The sequence below is a fragment of the Oryza sativa genome, chromosome 3, assembly GCF_034140825.1.
Source record: "Oryza sativa Japonica Group chromosome 3, ASM3414082v1".
Lineage (NCBI taxonomy): Eukaryota > Viridiplantae > Streptophyta > Magnoliopsida > Poales > Poaceae > Oryza > Oryza sativa.
In genome coordinates, this window is record NC_089037.1 from 7,465,848 (window position 1) to 7,482,725 (window position 16,878).

At 45.3% G+C, this 16,878-nt stretch overlaps 1 protein-coding gene and 1 long non-coding RNA gene across 2 annotated transcripts; one reads left to right on the top strand and one right to left on the bottom strand.

The window, feature by feature from the left end:
* Positions 1–2,886: 2,886 nt before the first annotated feature.
* LOC136355851 (uncharacterized) lies at positions 2,887–3,816 on the bottom strand. Its single transcript, XR_010740376.1, has 3 exons — positions 3,378–3,816; positions 3,156–3,287; positions 2,887–3,093 (listed from the first exon to the last, which is right to left on the bottom strand). It is a non-coding gene; the product is annotated as an uncharacterized lncRNA (long non-coding RNA).
* Positions 3,817–13,773: 9,957 nt separating this feature from the next.
* On the top strand, positions 13,774–16,787 carry LOC4332202 (uncharacterized). Its single transcript, XM_015776346.3, has one exon. It carries the CDS (start codon positions 13,935–13,937, stop codon positions 16,563–16,565), a length of 2,631 nt encoding a protein of 876 aa, XP_015631832.1. The 5' UTR covers positions 13,774–13,934; the 3' UTR covers positions 16,566–16,787.
* Positions 16,788–16,878: the final 91 nt, after the last annotated feature.

Sequence of the window (16,878 nt, forward strand, 5' to 3'; positions counted from 1 at the left end):
GATTTTCTGTTCGGTTTAGCACTACGTGAGAACGAGATATTTATGTGAGCATTCAGTATGCTCCCGATATGTGCGGGATAAAAATATTACGATGATTTTTTTCCTCGCAAAAATCAAAATGGGTCGCGGTATGTGGATCCGCTAGCAGACTCGATCTCTGCTAGTTGCGAACGGATGGTGGATGAAACTAGGAGTATGTACACCTGGGTGTATAGAAGCATTTTCATATATATATATATATATATATAAAGAATCCTCGTCCGATTTCCATTGTCGTAACGGTTTCGACTCAGCCGCCGTTCGCTCGCTCGGACTGAATATGAAAATTGAATCGAGCTATGTGAAGACGAGGATTCTTTTCTTGCTTTATGTGGATTTTTTTTTATTTTTAATTTTTTTTATTAAAAGTTTTACAAAAATAATTTTCCATTTTGAAAATTGACAGAAGTGGTCGCCTACCGCCCTCTGGGAGGGCGATTTTTAAAAATCGCCATCCCAGAGGGCGGCGAAAGTGACGTGGCAGACGGCCGTTCGCTCTCGGGCGACGGCCGTCAACGAAATTTGCAGGCGGCCCCCTTGCCGCCCTCCGCTAGGGCGATTTTGTACTGTGCGGGGGGCCGCCTGCAAATGGGCGGCGGGGGGCCTGGAATTTTGCAGGCGGCCCCCTTGCCGCCCTGGGGGAGGGCGATTTTATACTGTGCTTTATATTTTTGTATAAATATCAATAGTTATCAAATCTTTTTATATTGAAAACTATACAAGATTAAAATCTCCAAGACTGGTAAAATACAATTTTATTATTTTTTAGGGCCTATTTGGAATGTTACCGTACAAATATTTTGTTAGTGCCAAAATATAAGCAAGTTTTGGCACTGCCAAATATTTGGTAAGGTAAAATTGCATTTGATCATATTTGGTTTGCTGCCAAAATGTAAAATTGTAGTGAAGAATGTTCTACATAATCTCAAATCTAGATTACGTATTACCAATGAATAGGCTTCAATCGAAATCAAACACAAGTACTATTCAAATTACCAAAATATTGGTAGGGCATGTTTTTGGTAGCAATCCAAATAGGCCCTTAGTCTTACGCATACAAAAAATCACCACCATAATTAAACATTGTAATGATAAGATAGATAAGAAGTGCCATCGATACACGGAACAAATTTGTCGATCCCGACGAATCAAGCATGCGGTAACCTATCGGCCCCTTCTAGGTCGGTCAGAATGCATTGCATTCTCGTGGTCCTTCAATCGTTGATACTCTACTTGTGTTTCTGACTCTGTTATCTTCTGGCCATGATATGATGGAGTGACATTGTCGATCCATCGAGTAAATCCACCCATCCTTGGATTGCCCTGTAAAAATAGTAATGTTATTCAGTTTGGGTAGTAATTTTGTGCAAATCATAGCGGATTTTGTAAATGGTTAGACATACAACGAAATCGTTGTCTACATTAGGGCAGACAAAATATCTCCTTCGAAATGTTTGTTCAGCAAAGGATGTAGCCACCTGCCAGCGATCTCTGCACCCACACTTTGGACGCTCGGACCATTTAGGTAACCCTAATGGATTGTTCCTCCAGTCTAAGCTTGCAATTTCCACCCGACGTTCGTACTCCATCCAAGCATGAATGAACTGTATGGTCGGTTCAGGTTGCGTTATCGGCCCGCCACTTGAAGTAACTCTGACTGTGTCAATCCATTGTACGAATTGACATTTCCTTACATCCTCCTATGTACATCCATTTTGGGATAGTTGAGTTAATGATAGTACTGAGGAGTGATGAAAAGAATAGTTGTAATTACCACGAAATCATCGTCGACAATGTTTGGACACACGAAACACCTTTGTCCTCGAGTTCGGTGCCTTACGGACCTTATGACCTGACAGCGGTCACCACAACGACACTCCGGACGCTCACGCCACGTGGGGAGTCCTAGGGGATTTACGTGCCATTCTAAAGCCTCAGCAGCAATTCGACGTTCATGCTCATCCTTCCGCCTTAGGTAGTCCGATCTTGTTTCACTACGTGGGTAAGCACGGGTTCCGTCGTTTTGTGGGTTCTCCATGTCTACCCACTCGATGAAGTTGCACATTGGACGATATGTCTGCGTAAGATGTTACAATTGTGTACGAAGAAGTTAGTTTTTTTATCCATTTGAACTTCGAATAGATGAAGCATACCTGATCAAAGTTCGCGCATTGGAAGAATCTCCTGCCCCGAGTTTGTATCATGAGGGAAGACTTGAGTATGCATCCATCCCCACAATCGCACAAAGGACGGTCACACCATGGTGGAAACCAACCAGCAAAAGGATCGCTTCGCCAGTTGAGACGCTCAAGGAATGGCGCTTCCATTTTCGTGTGTTGTGTGCTAGTGGGAAAGAAGATATGAAGAGGTTGCCTTCAGATTGTCAATTATATAGCGTCATTTTCACTGCAATATATGTGAACTCAATGAGATACATTATTCATTAGATGTGACAAGACGATCACGCGTGGGCGTGATTCACTTTATGTCAACAGGCAGCGCCGAAAGTTGATAGTGACAACTCGAGCTGCTGCTTTTCATGTGTGCTGTTGTGGACTGTGCGCGCTACTGGATCTGACACTACCGTGAAGCGCCGAAAGTGTGTTGTCGTGAGCATAAGTTGTTCTAGCACCATATGAATGAAAAGAACTATGTAGACGAGACAAACACAAGTAGTACTGCAGTAGTAATAGCAAAAGTAGTACTGCTTTACAAGTTTGTAAGCCAAAAGAAACGGTCACATAAGAACTGAAGAGGTAGAACACTACTGACGAGGCCTCTTACCCCTGTCCCTCCTACCCTGCGCCCTAATGTGCCCCTGGGAGTACGTGAGTCGGTCTGGGGGTACGGCACGGCCAACCCGTCCTGCCTGTACAGGTGTGACCTCTGGCTGCTCCTGAGTGTGCGCCTCTGGAGCTCCTCCAAGCTGAGAGGAGCCTAGTACGTCGTGGTGGTGTGCACCGTGCAAGTCGTCGTCGTAGAACTGGCTAGTAGGACCAGTCCTACCGGCGTGAGACGAAGAGGCCCCAGTACCGAAGATCCCGGCTGCAAATCCTGCTGGACAAGGACCATCAGTTTCATACAGGTATTTAATAGTATTAATAAAAATTAAGTACCGTGTGGGCGAGGGATCGACGCTCCGTGAGAGGAAGAGCTGGCGAACGCGCCCGAAGAGGTGGCGAACGCCCCTGCGGAGCTCGCGGAAGCGCCGGTCGTGCCTGCGAACGCGCTCGAAGGCAGACGAGGTCCTGCGATGAGGAAACGTGCCGTTAAAACATGGTGACATATTCGTGCAAAAGCTGAAACAAAAATGAACTAATCTCTGGGCTGAACTGTACCGTGCGAAACCGGTGCTGTAGGTCGCACTGCTCCGAAGCTAGGGGCGCTCGAAGGCAAACGAGGTCCTGCGAGGATGGAACATCAAGTTACGACGGGGTGATGTTTTCGTACAAAAACAGAAACAAAACTTAAGAAACCTCTGGGCTGAGCAGTACCGTGCGAAACAGGTACCGTAGGTCGAGGTCCTGCTCCGACGGTAGGCGCGCGAGGCCGTGGTTGTACCGGACCAGCTGGAGGTACGACGTCCACGGCGCTGCGACAGGAGAAGACGCGCATGACCGCACGCATCTTCTCCTGCATCCGGTCGAAGGTCACCCTCTGCTCAACGTCAGTCAAGTGCAAACCTCTGTTCAACCTCACTTGGACTGCGGTGATATCGGCACTGATATCCCGTGCGGCATCAGCCTATGCAAGATGGAAATAAAAAATTCAGTAGTTGTCCTATATTATGCAAGATAAATGAAATAATTGTAAGAACTAATACAAATTCGACGTACCCCCACGAAGTAGTCTCAGTCACGGTGCGTGGGATACGCGTCCGTCACAGCGGCAACGTGCGGCTCTGGGGCGTCTGGAGTGAAGGTCACACGCGCACGAGTGCGAGGAAGGTACCAGCGAAGGTAGTCACAGTAGTTCTCCTCCGTGTGTGGGAAGAGCTCGTTGATCACCTCCTCTGTAGCTAACACCCAGTCGTCAACGTACTGCTGTACACGTGGAGCCCAAAGTGCGCCTGCTAGCTGTCCCCGTCGAGTCAACCTGTGAAGAGAGGTAAATTATATGGCTCGATGAAGTAATTATCATAAAAATTTAGAAATGAACAATCCGAACTCACGAGTGGTCGGCAGGGAGGACGGTCGGCTGCACGTTGCCCGGAAACACCTGCCTAAGTCCGAACTGTCTCATCACACGCTGCGGGCAGTGAGGCTCAACGAAAATGTCGAACACCATCGGCAGGATGGTGAGCCAGTAAGCCTGGTCGCGTGTGCACAACGACGAAAGTCCTAGCGGTGCTCTCGCAGCGACGGCCTCTTCTGTGTACGGCTCCCAGATGACGTCGCTCGGCTGGAGACGGTCAAACTCGAACACGAAGTCCGGGTAACCTCGTCTCACCTGGACGTGAGCGTAACGACGCTGCAATAAACATGATCGGAATTAGACATGTTATGTGAAGAAAAAAAAGAAGACGACTGATAAACTTATAACGCAGCGAAGTTGCACTAACCCCACGTCGACACCAGTAAGTCCCCATCGTGGGACCGTCCTCTGGCCACTGCGCGCTGCGACCAACCCCGTAGGGTGCGCTGTCCACCACTGGTCGACCTATGGCAAACCTCTCGGCTGCCCAAAGCTGAAGCAACATAGGGCAGCCAGCGATGATCGCTCCCGCGTCAGTCTTCGTGCACGCCTCACAGAGGGCACGGTACGTGGCTGCTAGCACGGCAGAACCCCAGCTCCACTGCGGCACGTCCTGTGGCTGAGCATCCGCGATGGACCGTGCGTAGTGGACCAGCCGGAAGTCCACAGCGTGCCCGTGGGTGCTAGTGAACATCACCCACCCGAACAACCACAACAGGTACGCCTCAAGGGAGCGTCGGACCGAGTTATCATCAGCGTCAGGGTGCAGAAGGTCCGCCTACAATTAAGAATGAAATGTTAGTACAAAACACTCTGTTGATCGCAAATAAGCATGTATGATAATAACAACTTATTTACTTACAGTGAACTGGAGCAACCAAGCCTTGCTAGGCCCGACTGTAGAGTACGGAGGAAGGGTGTTGGCCGGTCCTAGGTGTGGAAGGCGCATCACCTGCTCGAAGCGCGCAGTGATATCCTCCTTCCACCCAAAAACACCGTCCACGGGACCAACTGGTGCTCCCGCCAGCGGTAGCCCGAGCAGGTACGACACGTCCTGCAGTGTCGGAGCCATCTCCCCACAGGGAAGGTGGAACATGTGCGTCTCAGGTCTCCAGCGGTCTACCAGAGCGGCAAGGAGTGACCGGTCTGCATCCCACCGCTTCGCTGGGTCACGGTCGTCCGCCGCCGCCTCAACAAGCCTACAAAGTGGTAGAAGGCCTGCCGCACGCAACCTGTATAGAGCAAACTTCAAACATAAGTACAACACAAAGCAAAGTTGAGTTGAAATGTGAACATACGCGTACCAAGGAACGTGACGGGGGTCGACACGCAACCACTCGCGCGACGTGCGTGGACGGAAGGTGCCGAGCTGTGCACCCTCGACTGCTGACAGGAACGAGCGGTGGTTCCTGTCAATCCCACGGTTCAACAGCGCCGGTGTGTCGTACGTCATGCCTGCATCAAATAGATTGATCAGAAACATATAAATAATTAGTTCAACATAACTAATAAATGTTCATAAGCGAATTACTAACACATATTAAACAAGAGTACAAACAAACAAAAGTGTCACCATACGGAATATTTCTGATTACAACAATAACTGCAGTTACACGATATGAGTACTTAGTCCGAACACTCATCACGGTAACATTATGATACAACACCGAATAGTTCGCAATACTACTAGTACAACAATAGTCGGAGGTACTCATTACAACAACATTCAATTGAAATTACACGATAGAAGTATTTAGTCCGAACACTCATCACATCACAACAGCATTTTATTTCCTAAATCGATAGCATTGTTACACCATGGAATCGCCTGCTGCGCGACGACGCCTTGGCCTTGCGCGCCTGCTTGTTGTTCCTTCACCAGGTGGTCGCCTACCATCACTTGCCTGTCCAGATGGACTAGCATCTGCGCCGCTTGGAACTTCTGCATTCTTCGGGCATTTCTTGTAAGTATGGCCACGCAGATCACACTTGCTGCAGCGTAAAGTCCTCCCACCTGCTTCTGACTCATCCATATCATTTCTGATGCGTCTAGTTTGGCGTCGACCCTTTTTCACCCTTAACTTAGATGGATCTGGAATGTAAAAAACTTGGGCACTCAGCGTTGTGTAAGATCCTGAGATCCCGAACCCATATATCTCCTCACTCCATGTATGAAAGATTGCTTCTTTCCTGAAATAATTTGAGACGTACACATTGGGAGATATGCCACAATCACCGGCAGCAGCAAGAACGTGTGAGCAAGGAAGGTGATGAAGCTTCGGCTTCATACAACTGCATGTACATCCACCATCCGCCTTCAAGACACATTCCTGCACGGCTTGCTTGCGATAGATACCACGCCTGCTCCTATCAACACACATTATTTCATACCGATGCACTTGTGTGCCTTGAGCAACAACTCTATGTCTCCGTGCCTTTTTGATTTTATCTTCCATGTACTTTGTCACTATGTTGCCAAACACTATGTTGTTATCGGCCATGGACGGACCAATTTTCTTGTATCGATCCCTAAAGTACGCTTGCGTGCCGTGAAGGATGAATTCAACAATAGCAACCAATGGAAGTACCCGAACTCCTCGCATTACCCAGTTGTACACCTCTGCCAAATTGGTTGTCATTATGCCATACCGAGATCCATCGGTGTCGAACAATAGAGACCACTTCTCCTTAGGCTCATTCTCAATCCACTGAGTGAAATTTTTGATGGACGACCCTGACCTCCTTCTCATTGTTGGTGGGTCATCATGTAATGCACCAAGAGGTATGGGAGGCTCGTCACCTTCAACTTGTGGTCTGCGAGATTGCTCATCTGTTTGCTTCGTTGTCAACTCATCCAACTTGTCCCACAACTCATTAAATTTCTTCTCTTGGTTCTCTGCACAGAGCCTCTTAAAGAGCTCCATAAGATGCTTGTTCTTGAATTGCTTGTAGAAATTTGCACCCATGTGACGCATGCACCACCGACTCCGAACATCAGGCCACTTAGCTGGAAGTCCCTTCTCATCCCAACCGTTCTGCAGGTAGTCAATAGCCCGCAACATACCCGCATGACGATCATGTATAAGGCAAACGTTGGGCCTCATACGCACCACTGTAATGTGCACTCTCTCTAGGAACCAGTACCAGCTTTCAGTGTTCTCACTCTCTACAAATGCAAAAGCCATAGGTAGAACCTGGTTGTTCCCATCACACCCAATTGCTGTCAATATCTGACCTCGGTATTTACCTGTCATAAAAGTTCCATCTATGCATAGAACAGGTCGACAATGCACAAAAGCATTGATGCAAGCATCCAATGAGAAAAAGGCTCTTTGCAGCACACTCTTTGTTCGATCATCAACCGATGTAAATGTATGTAGGTCATAGTAAGTATTATTATTCCTCTGGGCAATGGTGGCTAACAAACGAGGCAAATTATCATAAGAAGCTTCAAATGTGCCATACCTCATCTCAATAATCTTTTGTTTGGCTCTCCAGGCCTTTGCATAGCTTATGGTGTACTTGAATTTGTTCTCGATGTGCCTAATAATTGATTTTGGTTCAAAGCCAATGTTACCAACAACGCTGCTGTACATCTCACTTGCCACAAAAGCTGAAGTGATGTTTCGATGATACTTCTCCACCCCTTGTAAGTAGCACTTGTGCTCGGTCACAATGCTAACTTTCCAATAATCATTACATTTACCCTTATATGCATGGACACGCCACGGACAATCTTCCTTCATGCACCTCACTTCATACACATAATTTGTTGACTTGACCACCCTAAACTCTCTCTGCAAGGAAACTGCCCAATGCTTCACTGCCTCCTTCATCTCATCCTTATGAGCATACCTTGCACCGTCAATTACCTCGTTCTCCTTATACTCCCAGGGTACATGATCACCCTCTGATATAACAAGTCCAGAGAAGTCCTCATTTGCCCAATCAGTGGCCATTACATCACCTTCCTCATCGGATGATGCGTCGTCGTCTGCTTCCTCATTATCCGAATCTTCCCTCTCCATTTCATCAACAATTATACCGACTCTCTCCCCCTCATCCGCCATGCCCATGGCCTGCTCCTCCCTTGGTTGATTTTTCTCATTTTGCATTGATGGTCCAACAACATCCCCTGCATTGATAGGACCCTCTACATCTTCGGTTTGCATTGAAACATTTATATCTTTCTCTTGTACCGACACAAATATAACGAGGGGCCATGACCGTTCAAAAGCCATTTCCACATACCGTCTCCAAGCAGCAGTGATGTCCATCGGCATTAGTTCCCAAAAATAACCTTCTGTTGCACGACTCACTACAACTGATACTGACATTGTGTAGACTTCTTGGTCTATTCTAAATCCTCTCAACAACCAACTATAAATTGACTGTAATGTTCTCTCCGCAGGCCTATCGATGCCCTTAGATGTCATTACAAAATCTGACAGATCAACACCATCTGGACCAAATCTAATATTTCCTTCACCGTGAACTATCTGAAATGTGACCTTATTTGACATTGTGCCTGATGAAAACAATAACTGCGTTAACCTCGCATTTCTGTACTACGCCCTAAGTTACATTCTCTACAATATTGTTCTCCAAAATTCTAAAAGTAGGTTACATTCTCTAGATCAAACTAAACTATATCTTACAATTAACACTATTGTCTATGTCTCAATTCATACTATTATATTCTATGCTCTGGATCTACACATATGTGCTGTGTGCTACAGATATGCTAAAATATATGGAACTAAAACAAAAACGCAACATATATACTCAAACATAACATATTAGTACAAATGCAAAAGATGTATGGGAGCAAACATGTGATGAAGTGAGCGAACCAGCAGGGCTTCGCCGCTCCCCTTCTGCTGCCCTCCCCTCTCTCTCTTTCGTTTTTTTTTGGATTTTTAGTGAATATAATGAAATTTCAGAGAGGGGGGACTGGGCTTTATAGGGGGAGGAAAAAATCGCCCTCCCCCAGGGCGGCAAGGGGGCCGCCTGCAAAATTCCATGCCCCCTCGCCGCCCATTTGCAGGCGGCCCCCCGCACAGTACAAAATCGCCCTAGCAGAGGGCGGCAAGGGGGCCGCTTGCAAATTTCGTTGACGGCCGTCGCCCGAGAGCGAACGGCCGTCTGCCACGTCATTTTCGCCGCCCTCTGGGATGGCGATTTTTAAAAATCGCCCTCCCAGAGGGCGGTAGGCGACTACTTCCGTCAATTTTCAAAATGGAAAATTATTTTTGTAAAACTTTTAATAAAAAAAATTAAAAATAAAAAAAAATTCCTTTATGTGTGCAAATCTAATTGGGCTGTAGAAAGCTGGCCAAACTGATAATATGGGCTGTCAACTTAAGGGGAAGGAATAAGTCTACTTTACCTACCTCGGTTTTTGCCTATGATGATCGAATAAAAAAAAAGAGTATCCGGTTTTAGTTTGGTTCGTCCGGTTATTATTTTTGTCGCCGTTTTTTCTTCACGCGGAACGGGATTTTTCCCGCGCAGGGTAAGTCCTTTTTTTTTTGTCTTTTTTTTCCGTTCTCTGCTCTTATTTGCATGCGCATAGCACGCCCCGCCTCAGCCGCCAATCGTGCGGTTTTCTTGGTCAGTGCAGTTTATTTTTTTGTCACCCTTTATTTTCACGCGAAAAGGTTTTTTCTCCGCGTATGCGGGAAGTCCCTTTTTTTTCTTTTTCTTTTTTTTTTTTGTCTTTTTCCTGATCTCTGATCCGATCCGCACGCGCTTAGCGTGCCCCGCCTGAGCCGCCAAGCTTCCGCTTTCCTTGGTCTGAGCGGTTTATTTTTTTTGCTTTTTTTGCACGCGAAATGGTTTTTTTTCTTCGCACGCAGTAAGTCCGGTTTTTTTTTGTCTTTTTTCGATCTCGTCTGGTCTGGGCCGAACCCTAGCGCCACTGCCACGTTCGATCTACCTCCCGTATGTTTTCTACTCTAACTGATTGCAAAAATCGATTTCACATTCCTCCATCATCATTTTCCATATCCTGGACTTTAATTTACTGAATTTAATCCCTATTTAAAAGTCGTTGATCATGGCAGGTCAACAAGCTTTGATTCGCTTCGATTTTGGGGAAAAACAAGGAAAAAAGGAGATTTGGTGGATCAAAAAATCCTCAACCAATTTAATTTTGGGAGATCGAGAATAATTCAACTGAATTTGGCATTGTACAAGCCCGGGATTACCTTTTGGAGCTTGACGACCGAAGAAAGGCGGGGCGAATGGAGGGAGGTAGCGGACTGGATTAGGACTAACAAAGGTTTTAGTGGACTGGGTTAGGACTAACAAAGAAAAAATATTGTGCTTTCGGTTTAAAACCAAGAAAAAAATTCATTAATTTTTTAATTATAGTGTATAGTGATTCCAATGACTTAGCTCTTAATAGTTGTTGTTGTATCATAAAAAATGTATTTACCCGTTGCAACGCACCGGTATTTTTTTTAGTATTATAAAAATTTAAGATGTTTTTGCCACTGATTTCGTCCGTCGCCCCCCTTCATCATTCATCAGGTTCATCCGATTCCCCATTTTCAAACGCTTCGTAGTCGGATCAGGATTTCCGAGTAAAACTAACAAAGCCATTTTGTAAAATTAATTGGATCGGTTTGTGGCAGCAACGATCATGGCCCAAGACACAGCCCACGAAGCCAGTTGCACGGCCCACCATTTGCTACGTATGCAGGTTATACAGAGACCATATAACAGATGGTCTGCAATTATACGTGGAATTCAAAGTATTTCTTTTACCAGCATGTATCTATTTGTCGGGTGATTTCTAATAAAAAAAATCACCCAATTTTTTTTACCCTTTATTTATATCCAACGGACTACAAAAGAAAAATAACAAATACATATTAACTTACACATTATTTTTATCAAAATTACAGTACACTTACATGTCAAATCAACTAAATTTACAAATGTAATTTTAGTTATATAGGACTGTAATTTTAAAATATAATTTTATATTTTAAAGAAAATAATAAGTACATATTTACTTACACATTATTTTTATCAAAAATTACAGTGCACTTATATGTCAAATCAATTAAATTTACAAATGCAATTTTAGTTATATAGGGCTGTAATTTTATTTTTTTTATTTTTTATTTTAGTTTCAAATGTCTTAATTTTTCAATGGTTAAAGAAATCAATTTTTATTTAGATGTTTAAGATATGTTAAATTTGTTGTATCGATTAGTACTTAATTTGACATGTAAATTAACATAGAGATATTTCTTAATTAGACATATGAAAATTACATACTTCACGTATTTTATTCACACGACAAGAATAACACACCTTAACTCCCTGTCGACCTCATCCACGGCAATTGCTGCACAAATCTTGGCGCAAAGATCATGTGGCTAAAAAAACGTCAAATGCCAAGAAAAAAAATCACGCGGGAGATGTTTAGCAATTTTTCCCTCTAACTTGGTTCGGACTCGAAACATACTAAGGAAAAGGCTAATCAAGAAAACACTAATTACTTTTGGTAATCTAGACGCTAATGACTCTACTAATGAACCGTGACTAATTAACCTATCAACACTGGAATTGAACCAATATATCTTATAACTACTTAAAAAATCTGTAACTTTCCATTCTTCACATCAATTTTTCGTCAATGAGTCCAGTCGAACGATGGCCTCCGTTCCCACACGCGCGAGTAATACATCACGTAAGATGGATAAAACACAAATTCAAATATAGATACAAAATCCAATCAGACAATCCAAAGAAAGAGAAAGGAACAGAAAAAATAATAAAAAACACACAAATCTTATCTTAATCTTCGTCATCGCCTGATCTACCCGTGGAAGCCGCCGACGCCGCCTGATCCACCCATGAAAGCCACGGGAGGACGTGCCGCCGCCATCGCACACAGTGGGAGAGGGTGCCGACACCGCCGTGGCCACCAGATCCGCCTATGGGAAGCTGCCGACGCTGCCTGTGCCACCTATGAAAGCCGCGAGAGGACGTGCCACCGCCGTCGCACACAGTGGGAGATGGCGCCGCCACCGCCGCCGCTCATGTTGAGGGAGGGCACTGCTGCCGCTCATGTTAAGAGAGGGCGCCGCCGCCGCCGCCGTCGCTTGCATTGGGGAGGGCGCCGCCACCGCCGCCGCTCACGGTGGGGAAGGGCCCTGCCGTTGTCGCTTGCGAAGGGGGTCAAAAAAATTATTTCTAGCTAAATGGAGTCAACAAATAATGTAATTATTCATTTTTCATGATATAGAATCAGAATTAGGTATAGATTTAATTCATTGTTTATGTCTAGGAGTATCCCATATAATTCCCATGAAACTATAAAATATCCATAATTATTATCATAACATTAGTTTTTTTCGTTGCAACGCACGGGCACTTTTTATAGTACAAAGATAAAAACATTACATATAAAGTGTCGTGTACAAACCAAAATTGTTTCTGGCGTCTTAAAACCACAAACTTTTCATTAGCGTGAGGGTTCACAAGTATCACTACATCGAAATTCAACCGCAACAAAAAAACTGAACTAATTTTTTACATATTTCACAAGAAAACTGAACTAATTTTTTTTTACATATTTCAATCAAATTTCATTCGAATTTTCCTTTTCGAATTCAAATTTATGGAAAACCATTCGAAAATCCCCTCAGGATCAATTTTCGAACCGGTTCACGAAATCTCGTGATTTTTCTAACCATTTTCAACTTTTCATCGCTATTGTAGAGTTTTTTTTTTTTGAGTAAAGTCCAGTGATCACTGGTCCCTAAACTTGTACCGCTGTGTTATCCCGGTCTCTAAACTCGCAAATCGACCGTTCAGGTCCTCAAACTTGTTCGATTGTGTCATCCGGGTCCCTAAACTTGCAGATCGGTCGTTTAGGTCCACCAACTTATTCAGTTGTGTTACCCCGGTCCTTAACTTGGATTTGAATATCATCTAGATCAAATAGGACGGTCTAAAGACTTTATATTTAAAAATAATTCATAACTTTTTCATGTGAACTCTAATGAAGACAAACTTTATATCAAACTTGTAGCCCTCGACGCGATCTACAACTTTGTAGTTGAATTTTTTTTATTTTAAGTCATTTTTTGTCCCAAAATGTAATATTAAAATTAAAATTTCAAAATCTATAAACATGCAACAATATTTTGGGACCCTAAACAGTTTTAATTCAAAAACTTTTCAACTACAAAGTTGTAGGTCACGTCGAGGGCTACAATTTTGATATAAAGTTTATCTTCACTAGAGTTCACATGAAAAAGTTTTGAATTATTTTTCGATATAAAGTTTTTAGACCGTCCTGTTTAGGGACCGGGATGAGACAACTGAACAAATTGTAGGACCTAAACGAGTGATTTGCAAGTTTAGGGACCAGAATAACATAATCGAATAAGTTTGAGGAACTGAACGGTTGATTTGCGAGTTTAGGGACCAGGATGACACAACGGTACAAGCTTAGGGACCGGTGATGGACTTTACTTTTTTTTTTTTATTTATTAACGATATTGTAGAGTTGGCGGCGATCGACCGAGGCACCGCCCAAAACCTTCCCCATCTTCCTCCCGCGCCGCCGTCGCCGCCGCTTCCTCCCCAACTCCCCACAGAAGACCTCCCGGACTCACTCGCCTGCATCCCTTCGAAGCGCTGCGCGCGCGCGGCCGTGTCCGCCGGCGCCGCCGGCAATGAACCTCTCGGACGACTGGCGCTTCCTCTTCCCCGTCTCCTCCGTCTTCGCGCCGCCGTCCCTCGCCACGTCCTCCGCCGCCGCCGCATCATACGGGCCCCTCCTCTTCTCCCCGCTCCCGCCGCACGCCACGCTCCTCGCCCTCCCTTCCCCCTTCCAGCCGCCGCACCCCTCCCGGCGCGGCCTCCGCCACCTCCTCCGCCACTTCGTCCGCTCCACCTCCTTCCTCCCCTTCGCCGACCTCGACCCCCTCTCGGGGGCGCTGCTCACCGCGCCGTCCCCGCCCTTCCCGGCGCCCTCCAACCTGCTCGCCGTCCTCCGCGCCCCCTCCTCCTCGCGGTCCCTCGTCGTCTTCTTCCCTTCCGGCGAGAACGCGGAGCAGGTCTCCTACGTTACCCTCGACCCCGTCGCCGACCCCACCACGCCGCTCTCCCACTCCGTGCAGAGCGATGGGTTCATGCACCCCAGGCACCGCATCCAGCAGCTTGCCACCACGGCGTCCTGGTCCTCGTGGCCGTCGCGGTCACGCGACAGCTCTATCGAGGGGTTTCTTCTTGCTGCGACGTTGTACTCGGTGAATTGGTTCAAGGTTGAGTCGCGGGGTTCTGGCTCCCCCGCGCTCGTGCCCGCGGCCAAGCAGGCGTTCGACGCTGCTGTTGTGCACGCGTGCTGGAGCAAGCATTTGCAGTCGGAGTGTGTAGTGCTGCTGGAAAATGGGCAGCTGTGCTGGTTCGATCTGGATACACGGCGTGGAGGCAAGATGAAGGTTGGTTTTGGCAGCAAGGATGACCTGGGGGACTGGCTAAGCTGCGAGTACGGGGCGCAACCGTGGACAGTGATCGTTGCGAGCACGGCGGCCATCCTTTTGGTTGATATGAGATTTGGGGATCATGGTGAATACAAGGTTTTAGCAAGAGTTGGGATGGAAGGGTTGTTTGAAACTGATCCTTTTGTCAAGACTCAATGTTACCTTGCATTCTGCAAGGCTCCGTTTGATGATTTTCTTATATCGGTGGTGACAGAGCGTCACCTGATGGTCTTTGATATCAGACGGCCTTTGATACCCGTGTTGGCTTGGCAGCATGGGCTTGATAACCCAAATCATATTGCTATGTTTCGATTATCTGAACTGAGGCCTTCTAAGGAGCATGAGTGGGCATCAAATTCAGGCTTTGCCATTCTGGTTGGTTCACTATGGAGCACTGAATTTAATCTATTCTTTTGTGGCCCTAAGGAGCAAGACGCTACAGAAAATGCTCCCCTATATGCTTGGGATCTTCCATCACGGATTTCTTTGATAGGTCAGCACTGCAGCTGCAGCATTGGACTTATGGAAGAGGTGTTCAAGGGGGTCGTTCCAGGACATGGCTCTGCATCTCAACTAATTAGGAACTACATCATTGGTTACCACGTGCTTCCGAACACAATGTTGGAGTCATCATTCACTGGCTTTGCTTTGATCCGTTTAACATCATCGGGGAAGTTAGAGATGCAAAGGTTCCGTGCCTCTGGAGATTTACATGATGATGCCATTTGTGATGAATCACAACATAAGTCTGTGGGTTCTAGCTCATCCATTTCTCTTGACACTCACGGAGAAAATTTTTCTGAAAGATATGAGTTTCTGAAGTTGCATTACCTATCTAAATTTCTGAAGGGCAATCTGCGCAGCTCATTGGAGAATCATGATTCTGATGTCAACAAACGTTCCCGCCATATTATTATTAGTGAAGATGTATCAGTATTTGCAAAGGATAACTCTGCGTCTTGTTCTCAGTCAGTTTCAGATTTCCTATGCAATGCTAGTGCGCCCATGAACATTTTCGAAATTGCATGTCAAAGCATATTGAGCAGACTATCTTCAGATATCCTTCTTGTTGCCTTCTCCAAATACAAGGACATGCTTGCAAGCACCAATAAAAAGCGCATATATGAATATCTGGAAGTTCCTGCATGTTTCCCAAATAGTAATAAACTTCGGCCTTACCTGTTGGCAAAATCTTCAAGCATTAGTTGGAATCTGACGAGCAAAGCAAAATCTGGAAATTCTCTTGTTGGTCCAGTACTCCCCATACCTGTTCTGCTCGCGATGGAAGATAGCAACAAGGGTATAGACAGCCCTTCTCGGGAAGATTCCAGCTCAGTAAGCCATCGGTGCAGAGAAGTTATTGAAGCCTTTGTTCCTGAAATATCAATTGCTAATACAGATAACTGTAATGGATGGTCTGCTTCACAAGAGGTGAAAGATGATAAACCATATTTTGTTTATGAGCCTCAGACTGATAGGCCCACTCTTGATGAGGCTGCTAGAAAGAAGGATAAACAAACACAGAAGCTAGATGACCCTTCATGTTTGCATGCTCCTACAGCACCACCTATGGATGAAAACTTTATGACATTTGTTTGTGGAAGAGCTGGAATTCCTCATTCTGGACCTGAGCAAGCTGCATCCAATTTGTTTGATTTCAGCCCAGTGAGGATGAAATTTGAGTCTCCAGCTATAGACATACAGCCTGCTGAGGAAAAAGTATATAAATGCTTGAAGAAGCAATTTTTAGCATGGCAAAACGATTTCAAGCCATACCAAGACTTTTGTAACTCATATCAAATACAAAAGCCACCGCAGTAGGCCTTTGCTTATGCTGATACTTGTAATATTGCATTAGAAAGACTTGGGTTTCGGGAAAGTATTTCTTTCCTGATCTGGAGTATGCCCCTATATTTGCATATTATCATTTTGGGTATTTGGATCAGGTAGGATGAACCCACTTGACTTTTGAATCATTTTGTAAGCTTTAGCTAACATCTTGCAATGCTTTATGGTTTCAATTTGAAGCTAGTTCTTTGGCCATTCTTTATGCCGAAATACAGTTTTAAAATCGATATTGATAGCAATATAAAGCACATAGTTGCCCATACGACCCCGAGTACCTGACTAGATT

Coding starts and splice junctions, on each gene's coding strand:
- LOC4332202 (XM_015776346.3), top strand. CDS start 13,935: ATGAACCTCTCGGACGACTGGCGCTTCCTCTTCCCCGTCTCCTCCGTC.